Here is a 25894-nt window from a genome sequence, read left to right on the forward strand (position 1 = left end):
TTCATCGATTTCATAGATATATATTCATAGACTGCTATTTTTGGCTAAACTCCACAGAATAGGGATGCAAGGGTTCAAGTTGTTAATTTAAAAGAATTATCCTACTGTATCACACAGATTTGGCGGCCCCCTTGTAGTAACTCTGAGGACCCCCTAGGGGTCCCGGACCCTGGATAATCTGCCTGGGACCAGTGGTGGATAAAGTACTCAAACCTTTTTCTTAAGTAAAAGTATCAATAAATCAATCATCAATAAGTAGAAGTTCAGAATTCAAAATGTACTTGAGTACTACAAACGTATTGGTATCAAAAAGTACTTATAGTAGAAAGTATAGGCCTACTCATTGTGCAGAATGTCCCATTTCACAAGTTTTCAAATATTTGAAAATAGCTATTTTCAAATAGCCGGAATATATAAAGGGCTGAAGTGGTTAGGGTTAGGTAATCCATCTACAAAGTAGTAATTAAAGTTTTCAAATACATGTAGTGGAGTAAATGTATCCAATATTTGGATACAAGATGTTGTGGAGTAGAGAAGTAAATCTATTGTCAATAGTAAATACTCAAGTAAAGTACAAATACCTCAAAACTGTACAGTACTTAAATAAATGTACTCAGTACTTGCACGACTACTGGAGTAGAGGTCCTGACGTCACGGTTGCCATGGAGACTGATTAGGCGTCAGCAGCGTTTTCGACAGCAGATCCACGAGTGAGTGCGTATTTCTGCCTCCTCCATGATCTCTGTGCGGGGGGACTGGAGATTGCCACAGCAAGCAACTGTAAACCGACAGACAGTGTTGGAATAGCGGCAATGAAGTATAGTTCAAGAAAGTAGATCAGTTGGAACCAAATGTCTGTTTACTGGGACAAGAGCTGCGCTGCTTGCCTGCTTCATACCAGAGTGGAGGAGTGGGACGTGTCGCTGCAGAGCCTGTGTTGTTGTTGTTGTTGCTGATCCAGCAGCAGCAGCAGCAGCAGCAGCCTGCGACATGGCTGAGGAGGATGACCGGGAGTGGGTGGTGGAGAGCATCGCTGGCTACCTGGGCAGTCCCGAGTGGGTCATCCCCGTCACAGACTTCATGGAAAACAAATGCTCAGGTTAGAGCGTTTTTTTGTCGATGACCCGTCATCATCATCATTTCATTCCTTTTTCATTTCATTCCTCAAAAATGACGGGTCCGATTAGCCTAAAGCCAGATCCAGATTTGTAATTCGATGGACGCTTCGCTCTCGCATACACAATCGCTAATCGATAATTGCCGATCTACATACAAGCTATCGTGAGCTTTGTCGTTTCAGTTTGTAATATCTTCGTTGCGCGACACCGCCATACGACATGGTAGCAGCAGCTATCTTCAAAACAAAACGCTCCATAGAAATGATATATTTTTCTGCTGATCAAAGACGACGATTAGTTGGAAAGGATCGATATGTTTACGTGTCTTTGTCATCATGTATCTGATGCATCATGGGATGATTTACGTCACATCATGTAAAATCATACTACATGTAGCATGGTGGCACTGCTGGCTATGCTATGGCTAACTTGATTAGATTTTTCCAGTCTGTTTTACGCAGAGGTGGAAAAAAGTACACACTTTTTTTAAGTAAAAATAAAAGTATCAATGCTGCAATGTAAAAATACTCCGGAATTAAAAGTCCGGAATTAAAAATGTACTTGAGAAAAAGTACAAAAGTATTGGTATCAGAATGTAAAGTACCAAAGTAAAAGTACTCAAAGTGCAGTTATTGGAAATTGGCAATACTCAAATCTCAAAATTATACTTAAAGGACGACTTCACCACTTTTGAACTTATCTTCATAAAATTGGTCCTCACTCCTCAGTCCTCCTCACTAATGTTCATGATAAAAATAAAAATAAATCTATTCAGGAGAGTTCAGAAAACTCTCTGCCAGTGACATCATCGTTTAGAAGAGTTAGAAAAAATAAAAATAATAATGTAAAATAGGCTATATCTAGATTGTTATTATCGCGAGAACAAATGCTTCCATTTTAATATTGTAACTTTTCAGGAATAGAAAGCCTGCAATTCATATTAGCTTGGATTCCCATCAGTCACTGGCAGACGGATTTCTGAACTGCCCACAGCCCTCCTATGAGACACAGACAGAGCAGGAAATAAAATTGTGCTATTTTATCATGATCATTTATAGTGAGGAGCAATTATATGAAGATATAATTGATAGGTTGTTCATCTTGATTGATTGATTGCTTCATTGATTGATTGATGATTCATTGATTGGCTTTATTAGTTTGCATAGGAAAATGTACAGTTTCATGACAATACATTTCACTGGTACAAGGTCAACCAATGGGATACCTCAAACTGTCCTTTTTTAAACTCATGTAAAACTTTGCAAGTGCTTTGATTAACTTTAAGATCAGACACATTTTAAGTTGATTCGAAAGGTTTTGATTCGTGGTACATTATACCAGCCTATACACATCTGTGCATGGTGAATGTATATAATGGCATTTTGCTAAAATGCATTTCTTGGATTGTGCTGAATATGGTCAGATGATCACCGTCCCACACTATCCCTAAAAGGTGCCATGGGAAACCTTGGTTTTGTAACGGTTTCTATAATATTATTGCTTGTAATGTTTTGGACTCCAGTCCAAACAAATACTAAATAAACATCAAATCAAACTTTAGCTGAATAACCCCAAATGCATGTAATGTACATTAGAAAGCCAGCTTTTAGTTGCATATAGTGGAATATAACATAGTCTAAATGCTGTAGTTGCAACATGACAAACGTTTATGAATGATTCTTACCATAACAGAGACAGAATGTATGCCGGGTGCATAGTATATTAAATTGAATTATTTTTGTGTTTTGTGTGTGTGTGTGTGTGTGTGTGTGTGTGTGTGTGTGTGTGTGTGTGTGTGTGTGTGTGTGTGTGTGTGTGTGTGTGTCCAGTTTTTGATGATGAAGATGAAAACAAATTGACATACACAGAAATTCATCAGCAGTACAAGCAGTTGGTGAGTAGTAGTACAACTGACAATACCCAACATTTAAAAATAGCTGTTTACTTATGGCTATATAGCCTATACCGCAGTTTACCAGTTCATGGTAGTGATGGGCGAAGGGCGATATGGGCAAAATCTAATATCACAATATTCTTTGATATTTTTGATACTGTAGAAGGTTTTGGGAAAATATAGAATAGGGTTTAATATTAAGTGATTAAAACCGAGAATATATCACAATATTCCAACTCCCAGACGATATCTAATCTCATCACGATATCGATATATTGCCCAGCCTTACGGTGAAAGGACCTCTTTTTGCTTTCTGTCTGTTCACTGTGCCATAGTTATATCCATTGCCTCCCCATGACTCATCAGTTTTGTTTCTGCTGGCTCATTAAACAGGGCTATAACGTAAGCTGCTTTACTTTGGTTCAGGTGGAGAAGCTGTTGGAGAATTACATGCAGGAGGTTGGCATCAATGAGCAACAGTTCCTGGAAGCCTGCACCTCTCCCTTTGCCAAGTCAAAATCGTTACAGGTACACTGCAGTGTTGATTTCGTCGACTAAAACTATGGCGAAAAATGTTGGTCGACATACCTTTTTTCATTGACAAAAACTAAATAGAAACTAAATAAAAACTAAGCTGTGATGACTAAAACTAAGACTAAATAAATATATTTACAATTTTGTCAACAAACAAAAACGAGACAAAAATTTCACAGTAGGGACTAGTGGAGAAGAGATCTAGTAGAACTAAGAGACAAGTCATTTTATGTTTGGTTGCACTCGGGTGTTGCACTCTGAAAATAGCAGATCTACAAGCTCACAACACGTCGCAGCGCAGACTAAAACTAAAACATCTCAGATGACTAAAATATGACTAAAACTAAATGGCATTTCATTCAAAAGACTGCAACTAAAACTAAATCAAACATTTGCTGCCAAAATTAACACTGGTACACTGAGCTTTGTTGCACAAAATACGTTAGCTCAATGCTGTCGTTCTCCTAAATAACATAAATGAAGGATTGAGGATGGAATCTGCTGATGTGAACATTAAACAACTTGCTAGAAATTGTGATGTCTTTTCCTCCCAAATGTGCGCTCTATCCCAGCACAGCTTGCTGTGTTTTGTTGTTCCCTGGAATATTATCTTGACATACTGTGCATTCAGATAGATCTAGAGGCAGAACAAATCTTGTTATGGTTCAGCTCGTCCTTGAAGCAGCGACACTATAACTGTGATCTCTGACTTGTGCCTCCTGGCAGAACTACTGCACCACTGACATGAGTGTTATTGTACTCCTCCCTATATCATGTACATAAATCAGGGGTCTTCAACGTTTTCAGGCCAAGGACCCCTTAGTTGAGAAAGAAATGAAGCAGGGACCCCCACAACCTTTTCATAGATTCCATATAGTTTCATTGTTTGACAGCACAATCGTCAGTGTATTTTGGATTCATGTCAATTTGTGTTTTCAGATATTTAACCACTTAATTGAACCGTCAATACTTAATAAACTTGACCTTTCACTCTGTACTTAGTCTGCTCTTTTTCCCCTCTACACCAAAGCTCGATCTACAAGCTCACAATGCCTCGCAGCGTGAGGTGTTGTGAGCTTGTAGATCTGCTATTTTTGGCTGAAGGTTCTCAGAATATGGACACTAGGGTTCAAGTGGTTAATATAAAAAAGGAGGAAAAAAAGTTTCTATCACTCAAAGATTTGGAGGACCCCCTGTAGTAACTTTGAGGACCCCCTAGGGGTCCCGGACTCCCTGTTGAAGACCCATGACATAAAGCTAGATTGATATTCCTCTGCCTTGTTATATTGTTGCTGATGTACTGACATATTATCTTGCTTATTATATTGATGTATTACCTGCTTATTGTAAGTCGCTTTGGATTAAAAGCGTCTGCTAAATGCCTAAATTGTAAGTGTAAATCGTAAAGCATAACCATCACCAGTATATTTTCTGGTCTCCTAAGTGCCTCATTGATTACTGATTGATCAGAATTCCACGACAAGAGAGACAGGAAACACGGAGAGAGAACATTAGGGGAGTGACACACATCAAAATGGTCTTGCTGGTTAGGAACTGAAGCCCATGTAGTAGTTAGCCTAGTAAACGACCAACTTCCGTTATCCAGGAGAAACAAATGAAATGGTTTCCGGAAGAGGGCGGGTACGAGGCTATGTAGTAGTAGTACTATGCTGTCTATCCAATCGGCTATCAGCTCGCTCCAACCATCCTAATATGAAAGACATGGCAACATTAGAGGAGTCTTTTGTTCAGCTGTATCAGTAGAGAGAGGAACAGAGGAAGGAGATAGAGTAGGATTGGGACGGGAATATGGGGACTGAAAGAGAAAGACTAGTTTAGTGCAAGGCATTAGTTGCAAGGAATTACCCACACCGTCTAATCTGACAATAAGATCCACAAGTAATGTCGGAAAACAGAATATGACTATCTTTTTCAGGCATTTTTGTAAAATGAGAAAATACAAGTTAATAGATCTGCTAAAACAGTGCTACTGGTATTGTTATCCGTGTGTGTCTGCTGAAGAGAGCGTGAAAGTGAAAGACTGGAGTGGATCTCTGTGATGATAGACATGAAAAGGAGGTGAGGAGAGGCCAGTGAGTTGACATGACCCATAGGATGAACCCACAGTAGTTGACGGTGCCAGAAAAAGCTCTCTGCTTTGATTACGATACTCAGACAGGATGTAGGCCTAGACTGAAGCATTGGGAGATTGAGAGAGGTGGTGGGAGATAAGAGAGAGAGAGAGAGAGAGAGAGAGAGAGAGAGAGAGAGAGAGAGAGAAAGGCAAAGGCAGTGGCTGAAGAGCACTAATATAGCCTACAGTAGCTTCTGCAAGAATGCAGAAGGTACAGTACCTGTATATTAGATATGGTAATTTAGAAAAGTCAAGAATAGTTTGGCTTGCATTATATTAAGCATATCTAAAGATTTCTTGAAGCAGAATACATTTATAAAATATTAACCAATCTGTATGGTAGAGTACTACTGCATGATAATACACTGTATGATAATAGCCCTGCAGTGGTTGGAGATGGTCATGATTACAATTCCATTGAGACATTTTTACCCTGGAGTCGGGCAGATGTTGGGGTATCCCATACGGAGACCTGGGGTCCAGTACTGGGTGTTACATCAGGAGATGAGGGCTATCAAAAAAGAATGATACAAATTTGTAATCAATTAATAATTAAGATGTATATTAAGATAAATGACTCTTTCTCTCGCTCGCTCTCTCTCTCACCCTTCTGTGCTATGTGATTTGAGCCACTGCCTACGTGAATTACGCAGCCTTTTCTGGCAATAACCGACTTTGAATAACAACGTTTCCCCCCATCCAGATAGGGCCACGCACAGGTTCTCTGTCCCTCTTGTTTGGATCATTTTTTGCATCTGTCAACCACCAGATAACAGAGCGACAATTAGTTGCAGAGCAATCTGGGAACCCATCATCAAAGAAATGGCGACGCCCACTCGGTCTGTCTCTCTTCCAATGGCATAGCCATCATTGACTCTGTCTCGAGAGATTGGTTGCAGAGTGGTTGGAATTACGGGATGTATGGGGCAGGTCATTCTGCGTTAATTGCTGTAAAACATTTTTATGCAGTAATTCCATGAATTAATTAACATAATTAATGAACTAATTTGAATAGCCCTATTTTAAAGATAATAGAACCCTAAAGATTACAGGGTGATTGCCAGGAGTGTCCCCTAGCTGCTTTTTGGGGTCAGCGTCTACATTCTGTAGGTTTGAATCCTGAACCATGCTGTTCCATCAGAGGAACTTGTGTGACTCATTATCTAACTAGAAGAAGTGCTCTTCCGAGCACAGGTCTCCACCAGCCACGCGTCCTGGTGGTGGTATAATAGGCCAATGTAAAAAGGGTGGCATGTGTTCTTCACCAATCTTAGGCCTTTCATGGCGCCACCATGAGGCTGATTTGAACATTTTGTAGTGTAATTCCTTCCTTGGCCTTTTGCGAATGTGCGTGCACAATTTCATTACAATTGCACGCTGTGTTTGATTTGAGGCATTTTGTTTGAAACGGATCAATTCTGCAAAGTTTGGAGGCCAATCTTAGCCAATCAGGATGGAATATTTAATACAGGACAGATCTGTCTTGATCATATGACTGTAGAGATACTGTGTACTGATTTGTGTTCATTTTGGGTAAAATCTGAAGGAGTAATATCCAAAAATGTGTCTTACATAAGTCGGCCTCCAGGTGGCGCTCTAAAAGGCTGATGTGAAAAATGCAAGGAAATGTTTTTTTTCCTTGGCCTATAGGGAGTGCTCTTACAAAGTTTGAAACTGATCGGTGGAGTTATAGGTAAAACCACAAATCGGCCTGTTATACCATGAGGCTGATTTCAAAAATTTGAAGTGGCATTTCTTCCTCGGCCTAGTGGGAACCTGTGTGCGCGATTTCGTGTTAATTGCACTCTGCATTTGGGATTTGAGGCATTTTGTCCAAAATGGTCCAATCTTACAAACTTTGAAAGCCAATATCAGCCAATCAGGATGGAATGTAGACAATCAGACAGATCCGTGTCGATCACATGACTGTAGAGATGCTGTCTACCGATTTGCGTGATTTTTGGACAAAATCTGTAGGAGTAGTGTACAGAAATGTGTTTTGCAAACATCGGCCTCATGGTGGCGCTAGAACAGGTCCATTTGAAAAATGTGGGGCAGAGGTTCTGAATTGGTATCCAGGGAGTGTGTGTGCTCATTTTGGCAGCGTCCGGGCCAACGGCGCCGGAGATTAGCTGTACACAAACTCGGAGGACGGACGGACGCACGGACGGACGCACGGACGGACAGGGGCGAAAACATACTCTCCCCCTGCCTTCGGCTGGTGGAGACAACAAGTCTGTTACATAATCCACCATAACACACTCAATCTTTTTATCCAATCCACAAAATGTTGTCATGATTGGCATACTAAGAATGAACTGCAAGGTTACATTTTCTCCACGTCTACTGTCTACTCCATAAGAGAATGCTGAATGACGACTGTACTGTTCAGGGTGAAGTGCCCTTGAACAAGATACTGGATCCCTGCCATCTCTAGTAGTGCTGTTAACCCTAGAGACTGTCTGCCTCCTCCTGGGTATCTATCCACGAGTTTCCAACGCCCCATAGTGCATTGCGCAGACGCAGTAGCGGAACTAGCCCCCGGTGTGCCCCGATGCGAGATTTTCACCAAGTACCCCTCAACAACAACAACAACAACAACCCCCCCCCCCCCCCCCCGTCCATGCGGACAGCGCAAATGCGGGACACCAGGCTCCAACAGAAGCTCGCTCCAACACCTTCGCCATCTAATGTCTTCATGACAATATGTAGCCCAAACAACTTTCTAGTGTCTTACTGTCTCCATCTATCTCTGGAAGAGTTTGCACATGAACTCCTCCTCCACAGCAGTGAGACACTCCAACACAACCACACTGACATTAGTCTTCACACTACAAACATCACCACGCCGTTTTTCCAAAACAGCATTATAAATATCATCCATTAAGACAACTAAGCCTACATTAATGACAGCACACAGTTTAATTGACAGCGATGCATCACTGCAAACCAGCATTATTTAACTCACCTGTTAAAGTAAGGAGGGAGGATGACAACAACAAGAGCAGTTGGGCATGTTTTGTTCCATATTCCACATTGTCTTGGTTTCAGAGAGCATGGCAAATATTAACTGTTGCCCCAAAGTCTTGTGTTGAAACTTTATATTCCATAATGCCCGAGTCTGTCAGAACGTCTCTTCAGCCTGTGTTCCGTCAGCGGCACTAAGGGGCCCTATAGAGCTTCCAGGAAGCTGCTTCCTGTCATACCAGTGGGCATTTCAAAACAAGAGTTATTGTATTGGATATTTGTAATGTGATCATTCACCACATGTTTTATTTTGAAATGATAGCAGCCTACTACAGGAAATAGAAGCAGCAGACACTCACTGTCACATTGGATAGCACAGCGGCTCCGTCTGTATACATTGTTAGAATTCGTTTTTTTCTTTCTTTTCTCCTCTGACTTGCGTGTGCCCCTGAACGCCACGGGCCCCAATGCGCATGCGTCGGCTGCATCGCGCTAGTTTCGCCACTGCGCAGACGTCTGTACCGAGCTTCCGGCGCCAATTTACAAGCTCACAACGGGTTGCATCTGCGACGCGACGTGGGCTTGTATGTCTGCTGTTAAACCTGGAAGTTTGGTCCCGATAGTCTCCAGTAAACTCCCGCGGAAACTTGTGGATAAAAAGTGTCAAAAAATGGGGGGACTGGTTTTCCTCTCTACTGTCATAAAGCACAGTTAAAGGAGTAGTTCACCCCCAAAATGCATTTTTTTCTATTGATTACTATTGTATTTGTCGCATTCCTAAGACAAAAAAAAGTATTATAGCAAATATACCCCCATTGATTCCGGATGGGGACCCATCCGGGGTACATTTATTGTAATCAAACTTTTCTCTCAGGAATGCGACAAAATAATTTAAATATTGAATGGGAAAAAAAGCCATTTTGGGAGCTTTAAATCCTCAGTATTCATTTATACTAAATGTACCACATTTGGGTACACTCGTAGTTCAGTGGTGTTTTAACCTTGGTGGTCTTGTTCTGTAGACGGTGTTTCAGCCGGTTCTGGCCACAGATGACTTCCAGATGTTCCGCTCATTGATGGTCCAGAAAAACATGGAGCTACAGATACAGGCCCTCAGGGTCATCAAGGAGAGGAACGGTAGGCCTCGCACACGCACACATACACATGCACATACACATGCACATACACACACACACACACATACACACACTTCACACCCAAAGACAGAGCTGAATAATTGTGTGTGTGTGTGTGTGTGTGTGTGTGTGTGTGTGTGTGTGTGTGTGTGTGTGTGTGTGTGTGTGTGTGTGTGTGTGTGTGTGTGTGTGTGTGTGTGTGTGTGCAGGAGCTCTTCCAGAGTGTCTCACAGATGGTGTGGATGTCATGTCAGAGCTGGAGCAGCAGGAGATGCAGATACTGCAGGAGGTTCTCAGGTGAGACACACCCCTCATACCATATCTGGTCATTTTACAAGATTCTGGAAATCCGATCCCGTGCCTGTTGTGCATTCCGACCGCAGCCCATTTTTGTCGAGCATTCGAGAAGCCCCATCACTTTAGTAGCCCTGCGGGGTAATGGGATTTTGCTGGAGACAGCCCTGTCAAATAGAACACGCCGTGTCTATCGGCACTGCAGAAAGCTAAGCTCCTTAAGGGTAGCGCTAAATTAGGCTCGAGGGATTGACACTAAACAGGCAGAAAAATAGTATTTTTATCCCCTTTGTCTTACCTGGCCGCCTTGGCCACTAGCCAATGGTGAATCATCTCCTGGGATCTGGACTAGTGCAGCCTGCATTGGCCATGGGCTTAGTGGTGTGTTTACAAGGCTTAAGATCATGTTATGACAGGTTCAGTTTGAATTAGAGGAACAAGCCAACACTGATCTAGAACAGGAAATTAGCAGGTGTTCTAGGGGCTGTGGAGGTTGTATCAGGCAACATTTAAAAATGGCAGTAATCATTTTTTGCCTGCATTAGTTGCTCTTAGGGCTGTCATGATTATGACATTAACGATTAATTGTCACTCAAATAATTGTGATTAGCGATTTAATTGTGTTTTTGTCGTTGACTACATTTCTGTTTGGCTTGCAGGCTTTGAAGTTGCACATGGCAGATGAGAAATAACCTAAATATACAAAGAAATGACTGACATATTTGACAAGCTCACACCGCGTTGCATCGCGACGCGTTGTGAGCTTGTAGATCTGCTTTTTCCACTACTTTTTGAAAGTGTTTGAAACTATATGAAAATGTCTCATCATGGAAACGATTATGACGATTATGCAAAAATAGTTGCGATTACGTAAAATAATTGCAATTAGACGATTATGTAATAATTGTGACAGGCCTAGTTGCTCATCGCTACTATATTATGAAAGCATGGAATAAATTGATTAAAGGACTGGCGACACCGGCCGAAAATTAACATTATGATACAGTAGGTCACGTGGTGTTTCTTCAAACAGTCTGAGAAGGAGGCGGTGCCGTATCAGTTAGTAGTGAATGTATACTTCGTCCGTCGTGCGGTGCCGCGCAATGCATACTTCGTCCGTCGTGCGGTGCCGCGCACAACCTTGTTGTTAGCGTGTAGCGTGGCTAGCGCTGCACCGCACGGCTATTTGCGAGAGCTATTGTGTGTGTACACACACACACAGGCTACACACACAGAGTGTATGAGCCACGGACCTCAGTCCTCCGAGACAGCAGGACATATGTCTGCTAAAAGGGCTCAAAGCTGCCGAGGAGGAGGAGATGGCTGGACGCTCGTTCTAAGCTTGCTCCGGTGTTTCCCCCAGTGCGCCTAGAGTTTAGAAACTCGCCTCCCTACCTCCAGTTCAGCCAATCACAAGCTTCAAAAATGAGTGCGGGCGCGGTTTTCCCCCAGTGCGCCTAGAATTTAGAAACTCGCGTCCCGGCCAGGTCCTCCAGTCAGGTTTAGCGGAAGACACAGCAGGGTATGGCCGACAAAACCGTCCCTTAGACGGGGAGAAGCGTGTTGACCCTCGTAACGAATCTCTGACACCTTTTTTGGAGTAGACATGTTCTTTTTTACCGGTCTAATGGTGAATGGTGTATAATTTTTACCCCTAGAACTGATAGTTTTAAAGTTGGTTTAGAAAGTCGGAAACACGCCTCGCACAGCTTTTTTTGGGGCAGTTTCAAAAGATAATGATATGGATACTCGACTCCGCGAGTCTCCGCCCCTCCCCCCATATTAGCCCAATCAAATTAATGTATTGCCGTTACTGTACAGAAAGTACTACTTTCAGTACAGTAACTACAATAAATTAATTTGATTGGGTAATTTAACATGGGGGTACATGACATCATTAAAAAAATTGGCTAATTTGATAGCCATAATTAGCTGTTTTGGCCGTGTCACGCCCCCTTTAAGCAAACAACAGCAAACGGGCAGTGGTGAACCGGTATCTTATTAAAGTAAGTTAAAGCTTCCTGCTCAAGCTCATATTAACTAAACTGCTTGTCGCCAATGCAGTGTCCTCTCAAATACAAACCGAGCAGAAACTCATTGATCTAATTTATGACAAATGCAGCGGTTTGGATCCTTGCAAGCCAGAAGTTGGCACAAGATACAACTCTGCGTTAGCACGTGCCAGCGTGTGTGTAAGTTACATACATCATCATCAGTGTTTATTGGTTTTACATGGATTGTGGATTTCTTGCACTTAGCAATCACAGATAAAGAATATGACTAATAAGCAGTTACAGCTGAAAACAACCTGGAAGTTAGAAGAGCAGAAAGAGAGATTAGAGAAAAAGTGATTAAAAACGAAATGATTTATATATTTCTAGCGTGTACTGTTATACAGAGGAACAAATTACCCCAAATACTAAGATATGGGATGTTTAAAGTGAAATAAAACAAATGTAAAAAGTATCATAATTAAAAAGACACAAAGTGTCTTTAAAACAGAAAACAAGTGGACATTTGAATGGGTCAGAAAGGCCATGTTCAGTAGGGTTTATGAGATATCTGTGTGTGTGCTTGACATTTTCGGCCTGAGGGTGCCGCTAAAATGTCAAGCCCGCTATACTACTATACTATACTATATACACAGACTATTGAATGAGACTGTGGGCTCTATTTTTATTGTACCAGCTCTTATATCTTAACTAAAATTCTTCTCAACTGTAAAAAAAAAAAAAAAAAAAAAAAAAATAGACACTGAAACTCCATACATTTTTAATACTGTTTAAAGGATATTTAAGTTTTCAATGGGCAGGTCTGGGGTATGGGAGATGTGGAGGGGCTAAGAGGCATGAAGTCTACTCAGTGTTACCAGATGGGAAATGTTGAATTATCGTACCGGAGGCTCAGAATTATCGTATTTGACATGAAACTATCGTACACGGCCAAAAAAGAGAAATCACTCGCGTAAAAACGTAATTTCACCAAAAAATGCGTCTTTAGTGTAAGAAACGACCTCGTTTTAGACTCCTGCGTGACAAAAACGCATCAGATATGCTGTGTGGAGGCAGGCAACTTCTTGGAGCTTACACAAATAAAAGCCTGAAACTGGTCTGGAAAGATGCAACCAGTGTTTTTAATGCCTCCAAGTACAGATCTAGGGTCAGATTGACTGATTTCCTGGCTTATTTTGAGAAGCCAAACCAGATCCCAGATCAGCAGCCAGGGAAAATAGTGAATTCACACTCTTTTTGATGATATGCCGAAATTATCGTACATTTGGGCATTTTTGGAATTATTGATCGTACATCGTACAGAGGGTCAAATTATCGTACAAATACGATAATTATCGTACGTCTGGCAACACTGAGTCTACTGTACACTGTTTTGTCTGGCAACACAATAGCTTCTGTTAAGTTTTCACTGTTGGACAAAATACTACAGTATGTGATGAGTCTCACAAGACTGACATGTCTGAACATGAAGGGTGTATTGTAATGTATATGAATGCAGGTGAAAGTATGAGAGGAGTGTAGATCCACAGCCAGTGAAAATGAAAGTGAAATTTACCAAGAATACTACTTTTGTCAGTCTCTTGTATTAAAATTGCCTACGGCAGAAAAGGAATGACAAATAGCCAGTGGACATGGAACCAATCCAATCATCCTCAGGTGGTTAGATAATTTATTTTACCATTATTTCCTGCAGGGCAGGCTCAGTGCTAATCAGTGTTACGGTAAAAGTGATTAGCAGTGATCGCCATCTTCCCACACAATGCCTTTTTATGCATTAACTTTTCAACAATCACATTTACTGAATCTTACCTCAGTATTTGGACAAGCTTCTTAAAATAAATTTGAGATATTTTCCATTGGCTTCATTAACTTAAGGGTCCAGGGGAATTACTCAGTCAATGGATCTCTCAATGACTCACCCTCTATGTAAGGTGACAAACACAGTTGTCTTTAAGGAGGTGACTGAGCTAAAGTAATGATGAAAAATTAATCCAGCCGAGGGAAGCGTTTGTACTTTACTTCAATCATAGCACATATTTCAGATTTTGTCCATTTTACTTTATTCAGGACCTGCTGTCATTTCTTTTTTTACCTGCCTTTCTCTTTGAATGTCTTATTATCTACAGCAGGGGTGGGCAACAACCTTTATTTGATCTATCAGATTGGGCTATTGTACATAAAATGTGCATAATACCTTTTTTCCACAGATAGTCAAAATATAGCTTTCTTTTATTGTTCATATTAAATTATTGACTAATTCTTTAATTAATAATTCTTTTTTATTATACAATGATTGACTTTTTCAATGCTTGTAATGTATTATTCTTATTAGCAGCCTATAATAAGCCATAAAGCAATGGTGGTTTTCACTGTCTGACACCGGGTGATCATGCCAGGCTTGGAACATGGCTAAGTGATCATATGCCTAAAATGGTTGCCCACCCCTGGTCTAAGTCAGCTATGGTCTATCAGCTATGGTACTCAGTCCCAGGTTTGAGTTTCCTTTTAAGTGAATTAAGCTGATTGTAAATCAAATTAAAAGATCACTGTCTGAGGCATCGCCCTGCTGATGACTATGAACAAGCTACAATAAAGCATATCTAGGTTATTCAGTTACTTATGTAGCGCTCTCTGTCTAGGCTCCTGGATACCAAGGTGATAAGCAAGCATTGGGAATTAATGATTTTATTTAAGCGTCATGCCACCTTGCGGCATGACTTACTATTACCCATATATATATATATATATATATATATATATTCAAATGTAAATGTTTTGATACATTGGTTGCTGGAATTGCTGATCATATACAACATAGATACCCTACCCACATAACAAACATAACACAAGTTACATATCCCTTACTGGCTGACAGTGGCTGTACATGGCTCACTAATACGTATTGGTTATTGGCACTTTCTCTCACTCTGGTCTTATGTTCTTGGTTCTGTTTCTATCTCTGTTATTGCTTGCTCTTCAGGAAGTCAAAGGAGGAGTACGATGAGGAAATGTCTCGAAGGCTTCTAATGGAGGAAGAGCTAGGCTCTGCATGTGCCAGTGGCTCAGACAGGCCCGTGGCGCAGGGCTGTGGAGGGCAGAGGGCCTCTCGGGCCCCCAGCCAGCAGAGTAGCACCGCCCTGGTAAGTATCCTCACTGGCAGCTGAGCCAGGTGTGAACAATAGCAGTGGCAACGCATTTGTGAGGAGGGTTAATTGGTACAATTACTAAATTAGGAGAAAAAAGGTGTAAGAATTATTGTCAACTAATAAAAAGGGGTAACTGCCAGTAGTATAAAAGGCAGTTACTGAACACCACATTAGTTTTCCTCTATAATCCCATTTGAATTTCAATTCTTTCATTTTAATATTCAATTATTGTATATGATATATAATTATTATATAAAATAATGTATTGCGACTGTAGCGAGCAGTTAGTATCAAAACCTCCGCCTCATGTCAGTGAGTCAGTCACGCCTCATGTCACGCTCCATATATGGCCATTCATTTATTAGTGAATTAATTTTCCCCATTGAAAGTTCAGATGGTAAGACAGAATTGATTTGCAAGAGTAACTCTCGTCATGGCAACCACACTGCAAATTAATTCTCTCCTTGTCCCTTTTATGCCCATACTATAATGGAGATCCCTGATGTTATCAGTATTTATTGTGTCAGTCTCATGATAACCAGTGTGGCGACATGAGTCACACTTGCAAATTAATTCCGTCCTTGTCCCTTTTATGCCCATATATGGAGATGTTATGCCCATATACAGATGTGCCATTTCAACGTGCGGCCGAGCGTGCAGAACACAGACATATTGGTGTGCACACAAACGTTATTGTTGATCATGCGTGAAGTGATAAAAGCTTTTGTTTTCACATCGGTAGGTCAGGGAGTGAGTCATCGTTAGATTTGTTATTCAGTACATTTATGGAGGAAAAAAAATAAACATTTGAATGTCTATTTCAACATTCGAAGATTATAAAGATTTGACTCCAGAAATTCATTCCGACAGCCCTACACCACATCCAACCGTCTGAGACCCCAGCCCTACTTTAATACACTTTATATCAGCCGATGAAGCCTTTCACTGCAGCCTTTATTTTATTTTGCCAGTTTCCTGTGAGTAACATTCCAGCCTCCATTTTTACTCTGAAATCTTTCATTCCTTTGGTGTGATGCTCCTGTGTTGCTGTCTACTCCAGGCAAAGACCAAACCTGAGGGAAAGGCAGAGGGTAGCAGTCAGAAGCAGCCCCCGCTAGTCAATGGACACGCTTCTACGGTAACCATGTTTGACATTACAGTACATCATTTGGATCAATGATCTAATTATAATCCACCAAATCCCATCTAAGGATGCATTGATAACAGTTTTCCCTGAGAATATGACCCATTTTATACACAACAAAAACATATTGATATGATTCATATTCAGGCATCCGTGTGGAGCAAGGATAATATTCCTGCCCACCACCATGGAGACTGGGGTTCGACTCCTTTATGGTGCCTCCGGCTCTGCCATGAATACCAATACCCTATTTTAACCTGTTATCAACCTTATATTTCACAGCAGTACATACAGATATCACGTATCCTTTATGCATTAGCGCACTTACAAATTGCTCTAGGATCTTGTCGTTTTGGCATTGAAGCTAGCCTGATATGTACTGTATGATATGTTAAAGCCATACTGTGTAAGTTGCCCAACTAGTGGTCATTAGCCCTATAGCAAACCGCGGTCGCGTCCGCGTCTTTCGTCCGTTTTTCGTACCTTCAGACCCCCGCGTCTGCCTCCACCTCGCTGAGATCTATCTTTTAAGGGGTTCCTTGTTCCTGTGCGTTCAGTAATTCCAGAGATACGGACTCCTTCACCCTGCCTGGTAGGCGAAATTACCTAGAGAAGGGATGGTACAAACGGGCGACAACAAATATGGCTGCCATAGCGAGTATTAGCGACCCCACTTCAAGATGCGCTGTGATTGGCCGGCAGTTGTATAACCCTCGCTGTGATTGGCCGGTAGTGTGATGACGCAATTTTGGCGCGAGATCCGGTCCACGGCAAGGATCTCAGTTTACATATAGAGAAGGCTTTACAGGCTGAAATTCACGGCGCGGATCTTCTAAAACTTTTGTGATTTAATAGTTAGGAGAATTTTAAGATTTGTTTTATAAAAAAAGTTACATAGTACAACTTTAAAGAGTGAGCTGTGCAGTGATTCCCGAAACCATTGTAATGAGGCTGTTTGTCTGTGCATAATGTATATACAAGCGCTCACTAGAGTCTTCCTGAGAACTGTCAACTGACCTGGAACACGTGGTTTCTAGCTTGTGTTACTGTAGACCAAGGGTCTTCAACGTTTTCAGGCCAAGGACCCCTTAGTTGAGAGAGAGATGAAGCAGGCCAGGGTCCCCCACAACCTTTTCATTGATTCCATATAGTTTCATTGTTTAACAGCACAATCATCAGTGTATTTTGGATTCATGTCAATTTGTGGTTTCAGATATTTAACCACTTGAGCCGTCACTACCTAATAAACTTGAACTTTTCTCTCTGTACTTAGTCTGCTCTTTTCCACCCTTCAATTTTTGGCTAAAGTTCTCAGAATATGGACACTCTGGTTCAAGTTGTTAATATAAAAAAGGAGAAAAACGTTTCAATCACACAAAGATTTGGAGGACCCCCTGTAGTAACTCTGAGGACCCTCTAGGGGTCCCGGACCCCCTGTTGAACACCCCTGCTGTAGACACTTGAGCAGCAGTGACCAAAAACTAGCCACTAGTCCTTTGTGTTGTGTGTCTGTGTTTGGTACTGGAAACAGCCGTTTGAAAGACTGCTGGTACCTCCTGCAGGGCAGCTGCAAACCTGCCAGGACGGAGGAGGCCAAGAGCCTTGTCACACGGGGAGGAGAAGGAGGGCAGAAGAGTCCACCCAAGACCAGCTCCTCCTCTGCTCCTTCCAAACTCACCACAGGTGAATCACTATCTTCTCGTCTCCAACTCAGTCTTTGTACTGTAAAGCAGTGGTTCTCAACCTTTTCAGGCCACAACCCCCATCATATTTTAACTGGGGACTGCCCCTCCCTGACGAGCACTAAGAGTTGATTCATTACATTTTGTATATCACGGTTCTATTGTGAAATTAGCAGATCTACATGCTCACAATGCTTTGTGTCGCGAGGCGTTGTGAGCATGTAGATAGACTATTTTCACAATTTCTTTCTCTAATATTTGACAATTTGGTAATAAAAAGTCCTTAAATTGTCACTTTAGAAATGTGCAGATACGCTCTATACATTTAAACTTTATGCTGGATTATTTACTGTTGAGTGAGAAATCAACGTTGCACATTAAGTTAATCATCTGGGGACCCCCCAAAATAATTTGGGGACCCACAGGTTGAGAACCACTGCTGTAAATCACATTTGACTCGTTTTATGGCTTGATATAACTCAGAATAAACCCATAAGAGTGTAGGCACTTGAAGACTCAAATCAACTGTGGAAACACTGGTACAGTATAAGTGCATCTTGTAACCTTTGAGTTTTTAGTTTGTATATTTTTAAATTCACCTTGTATCTAAACAAAGTTGATTAGAAATGTACACCACCTTACTTATTTTATTATGGTTGCTGTGTAATAATAAATAATGTAATGATTTCTTATGCTTGCTCTGGAGACTTGGCTAAGTTGGCTATGGTCATTGTTTAAATGTTTGCCTTTGTACTGAACAGAGTTGGGTGTAACGCGTTACAAAGTAACGCGTTACTGTAATAATACTACTTTTTTCGGTAACGAGTAGTGTAACGGTACTACTCCTCCGAAATAATAATAACACTACAAATACTGCCTGGTCGCGTTACTCGCTACTCGCTACTTTCGTGCCTGCAGTTTCTGCTTCTGCCTTCAGCAGGAACCGATTGTAAACATCATCACTTGTCTTTTAAAACATTGGAACTGCCATTTATCTAAAATAACTAACCAAAGAAGAGGTAATCAAACACATTTGATAACACATTTGATTGTCAGCGCAGCAGCAGGTCACGGTGACACTGTGGCAATCAAGCCGCAGCCAGCAGCCACCCGACATTTGATAACCATCGCATATAGATTAATACAAGGGACTAAAAACAGCAAACCCCCCAAATACGGATATTTATAATATCAAGCAAAGAAATGAGTTACCTTTTGCCCATGAGAGAAAGGGAGAGAGAGAGAGAAAAGAGAAAAAAAGAGTGGCACGGCAGCGCATCACGAGGTGCGCAAAGCCGACGTTTGAATCACAGCCTAGATTAATATCCTACACGTGACAAGATACATTAAAACCCCCAAATAGTGAGTATTAAATATCCAGCGAGCCACAAGAATGAATTAGCCTACTGGAAATGTACGGTAGGCTGAGAGAGAGAGGGAAAAAGAGCACCTCACCTTTGCTCTGAGACTCTGACATGAGCTGATGATGACGGACAATTAATAATTCCTTATGCAAAACCATCGCTGCATGTTGCTTTTTTAAGCAAATGGGAAGTTTTCCGCTGCTAGAATTAGTTTGACATTGTTTTAGTGCTTCTGCTGCACACGGAGTCATCTCATTGTAGTTCCATCACTTTCGCCTGCTACAGTAGGGTAGAGTGGGGGAATAGGCCCCCCCTGGGGTAATAAGCCCCCCAGCTGTATTTGACTACAGAACTACCTACTTACTAATACAAATTATAATAATTACTATATGACCTGCTGCGCTCTGTGGGGGGAGAATCTCCGCCAGGTCATGTCCACCCCTGGACTGGAAAATTCATAGGAGCCAAATGGAATGAAATCTGCTTAAACTGACTGACATATGGATACAGAACTATAGGCTATAATGTCAGGTGGAAACCATGTATGTCCATAAATAAATGAATAAACTCATATGTGAGCTAAATAAGGCCACAGGGGCTCAGAAATAATTTAATTATTATAATTTTGATTAATTATTATAACTTTGTATTATTAATATTATTATTATTATTAGACTCATTCAAATGACCACCAGTGAGCCCTGCTCACTTCATTGAACAACATAACTGTATTGTATTAGATATTATAATAATATATAATAAATATTTAATACATCTAATATATGTTGGCAATGCATCTCAGGCTTTTTTATGGAGTAACGCAAAAGTAGTGTAACGAGTAGTGTAACGAGTTACTTTCTCCAGGAAGTAATGAAGTAGTGTAAGGCACTACTTTTTTCAGAGGTAATATGTAATATGTAGTGCACTACTTTTTGGAGTAACGGATCCCAACTCTGGTACTGAATGTGTGTGATGTCTACAAAACCCAAAGTTCTTCCAGCAGTGAGGGCTCCAGTGAAAGGTGGGGAGCTCCCAGTCAGCTCCACCAAACAGCAGAGCAGTAACAGCCAGGCGGCTGCCGTGCCTTGGCTGGATGAGGCACGCAAGGAGGCTGGCATCTCAAAGCCATACACTGTGAGTCTGATTCCATCTGGGTCTGTTTTTCTCTGTTTGCCTGCCTGCTCAATTGCCATAATCAATGACATCCTAATATGGCTGTGTACCAGAGAACATCTTGTAGAAGTGCAACGCAAGCATATCTTTTTGAGCCACACAATTCTTTTTACGGTTTAGGTCACTTTACAGGATATGTGCCAGAATACCTTAGTTTGTCAATAGACATACATCTCTGGGCGTAACGTGTCTCTGTGCCTGTCTCCTTTCTCCTGCAGGAGTTGACAGCATCCCAGCAGGAGCAGCTCCAACAGAGGGCTCTGTATCTGTGTCAGCAGCGAGACAAACTGCAGGCCCTGAAGAAGGAACAACAGAAAACCAAACAGACGGCGATACCGGAAGAGCCACAGCCCGTCAGCCCCACGGCGGCACCTGCCACCCCGGTAAATACAGCAACCTATATATAGAAAATGTGCACCAGCATTTAATTAAAGTCATAGTATCTACACTTCAGATATACTGTCAACCACAGGAGGGGTGGTATCCCTGACTTGTTTAATACTGTTAGAATTCAAAGTTAAATATCGTCAGGGGCGGAAGTTCTCTGTCGCTGCACTAGCAACTCCTGTAGGGTTGTCAGTGTGCCTGTTCTGCAAGGAGCAGAATTTGAAAGGCTAGCATGTTCCTCCGCACGCGTATGACCTCCCGGTGTAACTCCTCATTGTCAGGTGAAAAGAAGCAGAGTATTGGGACTAAGAAAGTTAGTTACTGTAGCGCAACTACTTTTTGTGGTAACTAGTAACGAAAGTATTTAGTCTTTCCAATTTGATAACAGCAATGAAATTCAAACGGCTGCTTTATTCGTTATTTATGTGAAAATAGCCGACACATTCAGAGGATTAAAGGTTTATTATGATCCAACTTCTACTCTCACACCAGCCCTGTCTCCAACCTCCCCCTCCATTTGCTGCGGGACTTGACATATTGTCATTAAGATAGAGCTTACAATAGGTGGCGATCAACACCTCAGTTCTTAAGTAACAAAACTGTAAAGGTAGTCTGGTATACTACAGATTAGGGGTGGATATTGTCAAGAATCTTGCGATGCAATACATATCACGATACTTGCGTCACAATGCAATAGTATCACGATATATTGCGAATCTTTGCAATACGATACTATTGCGATATATCAGCTTTAAAAGCTGAAGGCGCTGCTCTAATGTTGTTGTTTTCATCGTTTGAAGCCATTTTCTCGAGAGACCTCACTCACTGAACCGTGGGAAGGGGAAGTAGCTACTATAGTACAGCGACATCTAGAGGCAGCGGAGTGTCAGTGCTGGACTTCTACTATTGGTTCCTATGCACGGGAAGTGGGAACATATTTTATTTTCCTCAAAGTATCGCAATACTACGGCCTAAAGTATCGATACAGTATTGGCAAATAAACTATCGCGATGTATTGCCATATCGATTATATTGCCCACCCCTACTACAGATGCCTGTAGTTCATACCATCTGGAAAAGTTAATAAATGGGTGGAATAATAATATAATAATAATACTGGTGCCATGACATTGGTCCGAAGGTTCATTAGTCCGAAGGTTCATTAGTCCGAATTTGTTAAGAATACTATGCCTAACTCTAACCCTAACCTCGGTAACCCTAACTAAATTCGGACTGATAATAAACAATTGCATAGTTAAGTGTAACCAAACACCCACTTAACCCACCTTTGTATTTTAGCTAACTTTTGAAATGTTCATTCACTATACAGTATTATTCTAGGACATACAGTAATACTATTACAACACAAAAGCCACTGGCTGGAGCTCCACTTAACCTCTCATTTATTTTGTTTACGTGGTATTTCTGTCTTTTTCTCTTCTTCTTTTAATTTCATAACATTCTACATTCCAATTGATTTGTATCTCTTGTTGCACTAATATTTGCTCCCAGCTTGTCATTCTTATTTTGATTTCTTGCTTTGGGTTCTTGCTCTCCGTCCTCTCCCTGCCTGTCGTTTGGCCTTGTACGGCCTGTCAGGTGGAAATGGGCCAGACCCAGAGGAATGGGGTCTGTAGCCCACCTCCCCCACCAGCACAACATGCTGCCCCACCTTCAAACTCCTCTAAACAGAAGGTGACCCATCAGCTGCTTTGGAGTGATGTGAAAAAAAAAAAAAAAACTAGAGTTCCATAGTATAACCAACCGTAGTTCTATGCACACAGGTTTTGCACTCTAATGGAGCTCTATGGATTCTCAACTTCGTCCAGAAGCAGGCTTCATTAGAGGTGTGAAAACTGTGTGAAATAGTACATGTAGACATGCACATTTGTCGTCTACTTTATAGTGCTGCTGTAATTTGCTTTTTTGCTGCTTCAAGTATGATCTTTCTCTGACTTTCTCCCACACACTCACACTAACGTACAGTAACTGTGGTGTTGTATTCCCTGTAGAAAGAGTTATGCCACTCTGTTTGATGAAAACTCAAGCTTTTAATAACTATTATAAACTGCTTCATCTTTGACATTTTGTTGTGGATGCTATTGAGCCATTTTGCTCCGCCAATGTCCAAGAGTCAAAGACAGATGAAATTATAAAGTTTTCACCACTTCTGATGTGAGCTTTTTTAGTCCCTCAAAATGCAATTGTTTTGGATAATTCCTTGCATTACAATAGGACTATGCACTGGTGCAGTGCTCGGAGCCCCATAATAAAAACTAGCGAACAGGATTGAAAAGTTGTTGCCAAACTGGATTTTAAATTAATGGTAATGACGTGTGAAAATCCAATCACCTGCTCTGTGCTACCTGGGCCATTCCTGTGCTTGTTTGTTTCGGTGGTCTTCTCTATTCGTTCCATTATCAACTAGTGATGAGACTCAGAGCAGCTCAGTTGGGCCGGTGAGGCTCTTCTTTGTGTCATGACTAGTTTCCCTGTCCTCCGTCTCCACAGGAGATCACTGCTGAGGAGAAGAAGAAGCTCCAGAAGAGAAAGCACCTGGCTGAGAAGCTGAAAGAGGAAGTCATCAAGAAATAACTACCCACCCACTCTCTGTCTCCTGCTGCAAAAAACATATTTATTTACTATCGCTGATTCGCTGTACTCGCTGGACCAGTGGTTATCAAAGTGGATTCCAGGGACTCTGTGGGTTCCTTTAGGGGGGGTCTAAATTGACCCATACAACTCTGTAACTCTTGACAGTGTGCAAATGGAACCAAATGAACCCAGGTTCCATTTGTACACTGTCAGAGTTAAGGGAAGACCTTGAAATTTGAAAGTTTGAGAAACACTGCGCTGGAACATAACTCCACGACTTCCCTTCCACCGGATCTTTCAGACCAGCCTTCCCTCTCCCTTCTGTTGACAATCAACGAAACGGCAATGGAGGAAGGGTGGGTCATTGGGAGTCCTTGTCCTTCTCTGTGCATTTTCATCGGTTTGGGAAAAAGAGACCAAGATAAGTGGACCGTGCTCACTGGCGGCGCTAGCCTCTACGCAAGGTACACATTTGCGGGGAGCCCTGCGGCAGACGAGGCCCCCTGCGCTGCCTCATAAAAAATGACCTTTCAGTCTGCCTGCATACACAACATCCATCGCAGCTTTTCTATCTCTCTCTCTCTCTCTCTCTCTCACTCGCTCTCTCTCTGTCTCTCACTCGCTCACTCTCGCTCTCTCTCTTGCTCTCGCTCGTTCCCACCCGCACACACACACACACACACACCACGTAGCTGAGCAGCAGGTCAAGCTGACTTCCGTTTGTTGGACCTCAAAATATTTGTATTTATTCTTTTTTTTTTCTTCGCACGCTCCGCGTTGGGAGCCCCCAAATTCTACTTTGAGGGGAGCCCCCTGTTTGCTAAATCCGCCCCTGGCCGTGCTGTGGTGTTTAGATTTGAAGTGTCAGTGAATCCATGGAATTCCATAGAACAGTGGTTCTCAAAGTGGATTCCAGGGACTCTGTGGGTTCCTTTAGGGTGGTCTAAATTGACCAATACAAGTCTGTCACTCTGACAGTGTACACATGGAACCAAAATAACCCGTTATGGTCCATTTGGTTCCATTTATACACTGAGAGTTAAGGGGAGACCTTGAAATGTAAAAGTTTCAGAAGCACTGGCATAGAATAACCATGTGAAGCAGGCAAAAGGGCAGAATGCGCGGTACCACAAGACACACAGTTCACAGTATCACACTTGTCTTTAGTATTCCCAAGAAGAAGAGTCAGCCGCTATATCATACTGTCAATTTTAGTTCACTATTAGTCAAACTGCACTGAGAAAGGGAACACAAGAACCGGACTGGACCAGAGAGGACTGTGCTGTGTTTAAGATGGGACAAAGTGAGCGATGCGTTGGCGAGATGTGGTCAAGGAATGCAGTATTTATGTCCAAATATATCTAGAGTCTTCACTTTAAACAATGTCAATAATGCACCGATTACTATCAATTAATCATGTATGCTGTTTTAATAAATACAATTTTATACAAACTCAATCATGGCTGTGGTTTGGGGTTGTACCGTTGTAGAATGTGAAGCAGAAACATTTGCACTCAAATTGTTTATTGTCTCCGCCAGGAGTATGTTTTCGCCCCTCTCTGTCCGTCCCTGTGTCTGTCCATTTGTGTGTCTGTCCGTCTGTGTGTCCGTCCATCCGTGAGTCTTGAGGCTGCACAGAGTAGCTGCTCTCTCTAACGCGTGGCTTCAATAACACTTTTCTGCCCTCAACAACAGGAAGTGGAACAGGATGTTCAAAAAACATGAGTCCTCGTTTTCAGAATAAAACACGTTTAGTTGATGTCTAGTAGCTTTCTCACTGTATATTCAAATATGTAATCCCTTGTATCCTGTCAGATGATGTTAAATATATTTTCGTAATATAGCTAATATGATGGGACATATTTTCTTTAGGATACATTGTCAGGTTATTTCCATGTACATAGCTATTCACTGGGTTACATCTAGCTTGGCCACAAGTGACTCGGAGGGTGTTTTCCTTGTACTGAGTAGGGATGCGGTATCGGTACTCGTGGTATCGGTACTCACCCCGATACCGGCCTATTTTGCGGTATCGGTACTCGTCAGATACTGCTCACAAAGCGCCCGAGTACCCTGTGTGTTCCGCCACTTCGCCTTTCTCTCTCTCTCTTAAAGTATCACAAGTAAAAATACAAAATGTTTGAGCATAGCAGATCTAGAAGATCATGCACAGTACAGGAATTTCCATGGGCTAAACCTGAAAAAAAAAAAAAAAAAAAGTGAAATGTGTGGCAGTTGTGCCATGTTCTGGGAAAGCAATGCAATTTAATGTGTTATATACAGCCAGAAAGTGAGGAACATCTGATAAAAAAAA

At 41.7% G+C, this 25894-nt stretch overlaps 1 protein-coding gene across 3 annotated transcripts; it reads left to right on the plus strand.

Annotated features, from left to right (window-relative positions):
* The first annotated feature begins 716 nt into the window (after positions 1-716).
* Positions 717-25006, plus strand: cfap36 (cilia and flagella associated protein 36). 3 transcript variants are annotated; one of them, XM_080740356.1, is made up of 12 exons: positions 717-1099; positions 2948-3012; positions 3439-3540; positions 9670-9784; positions 9993-10080; positions 15070-15229; positions 16296-16373; positions 17942-18062; positions 20408-20559; positions 20817-20981; positions 22585-22680; positions 23497-25006. In XM_080740356.1, exons 1-12 carry the CDS (start codon positions 991-993, stop codon positions 23578-23580), a joined length of 1335 nt encoding a protein of 444 aa, XP_080596482.1. In that variant the 5' UTR covers positions 717-990; the 3' UTR covers positions 23581-25006. The 3 variants fall into 3 exon arrangements, with proteins under 3 accessions (XP_080596482.1, XP_080596483.1, XP_080596484.1); XM_080740357.1 differs by having other exon boundaries at positions 20417-20559; XM_080740358.1 differs by lacking the exon at positions 22585-22680.
* The last annotated feature ends 888 nt before the right edge of the window (positions 25007-25894 follow it).

This window comes from Nannobrachium achirus (assembly GCF_963921795.1).
Source record: "Nannobrachium achirus genome assembly, chromosome: 13".
Taxonomy (NCBI): Eukaryota; Metazoa; Chordata; class Actinopteri; order Myctophiformes; family Myctophidae; genus Nannobrachium; species Nannobrachium achirus.

Coding starts and splice junctions, on each gene's coding strand:
- cfap36 (XM_080740356.1), top strand. CDS start 991: ATGGCTGAGGAGGATGACCGGGAGTGGGTGGTGGAGAGCATCGCTGGC. Junction 1,100..2,947: donor CATGGAAAACAAATGCTCAG/GTTAGAGCGTTT, acceptor GTGTGTGTCCAG/TTTTTGATGATGAAGATGAA. Junction 3,541..9,669: donor CCAAGTCAAAATCGTTACAG/GTACACTGCAGT, acceptor CTTGTTCTGTAG/ACGGTGTTTCAGCCGGTTCT.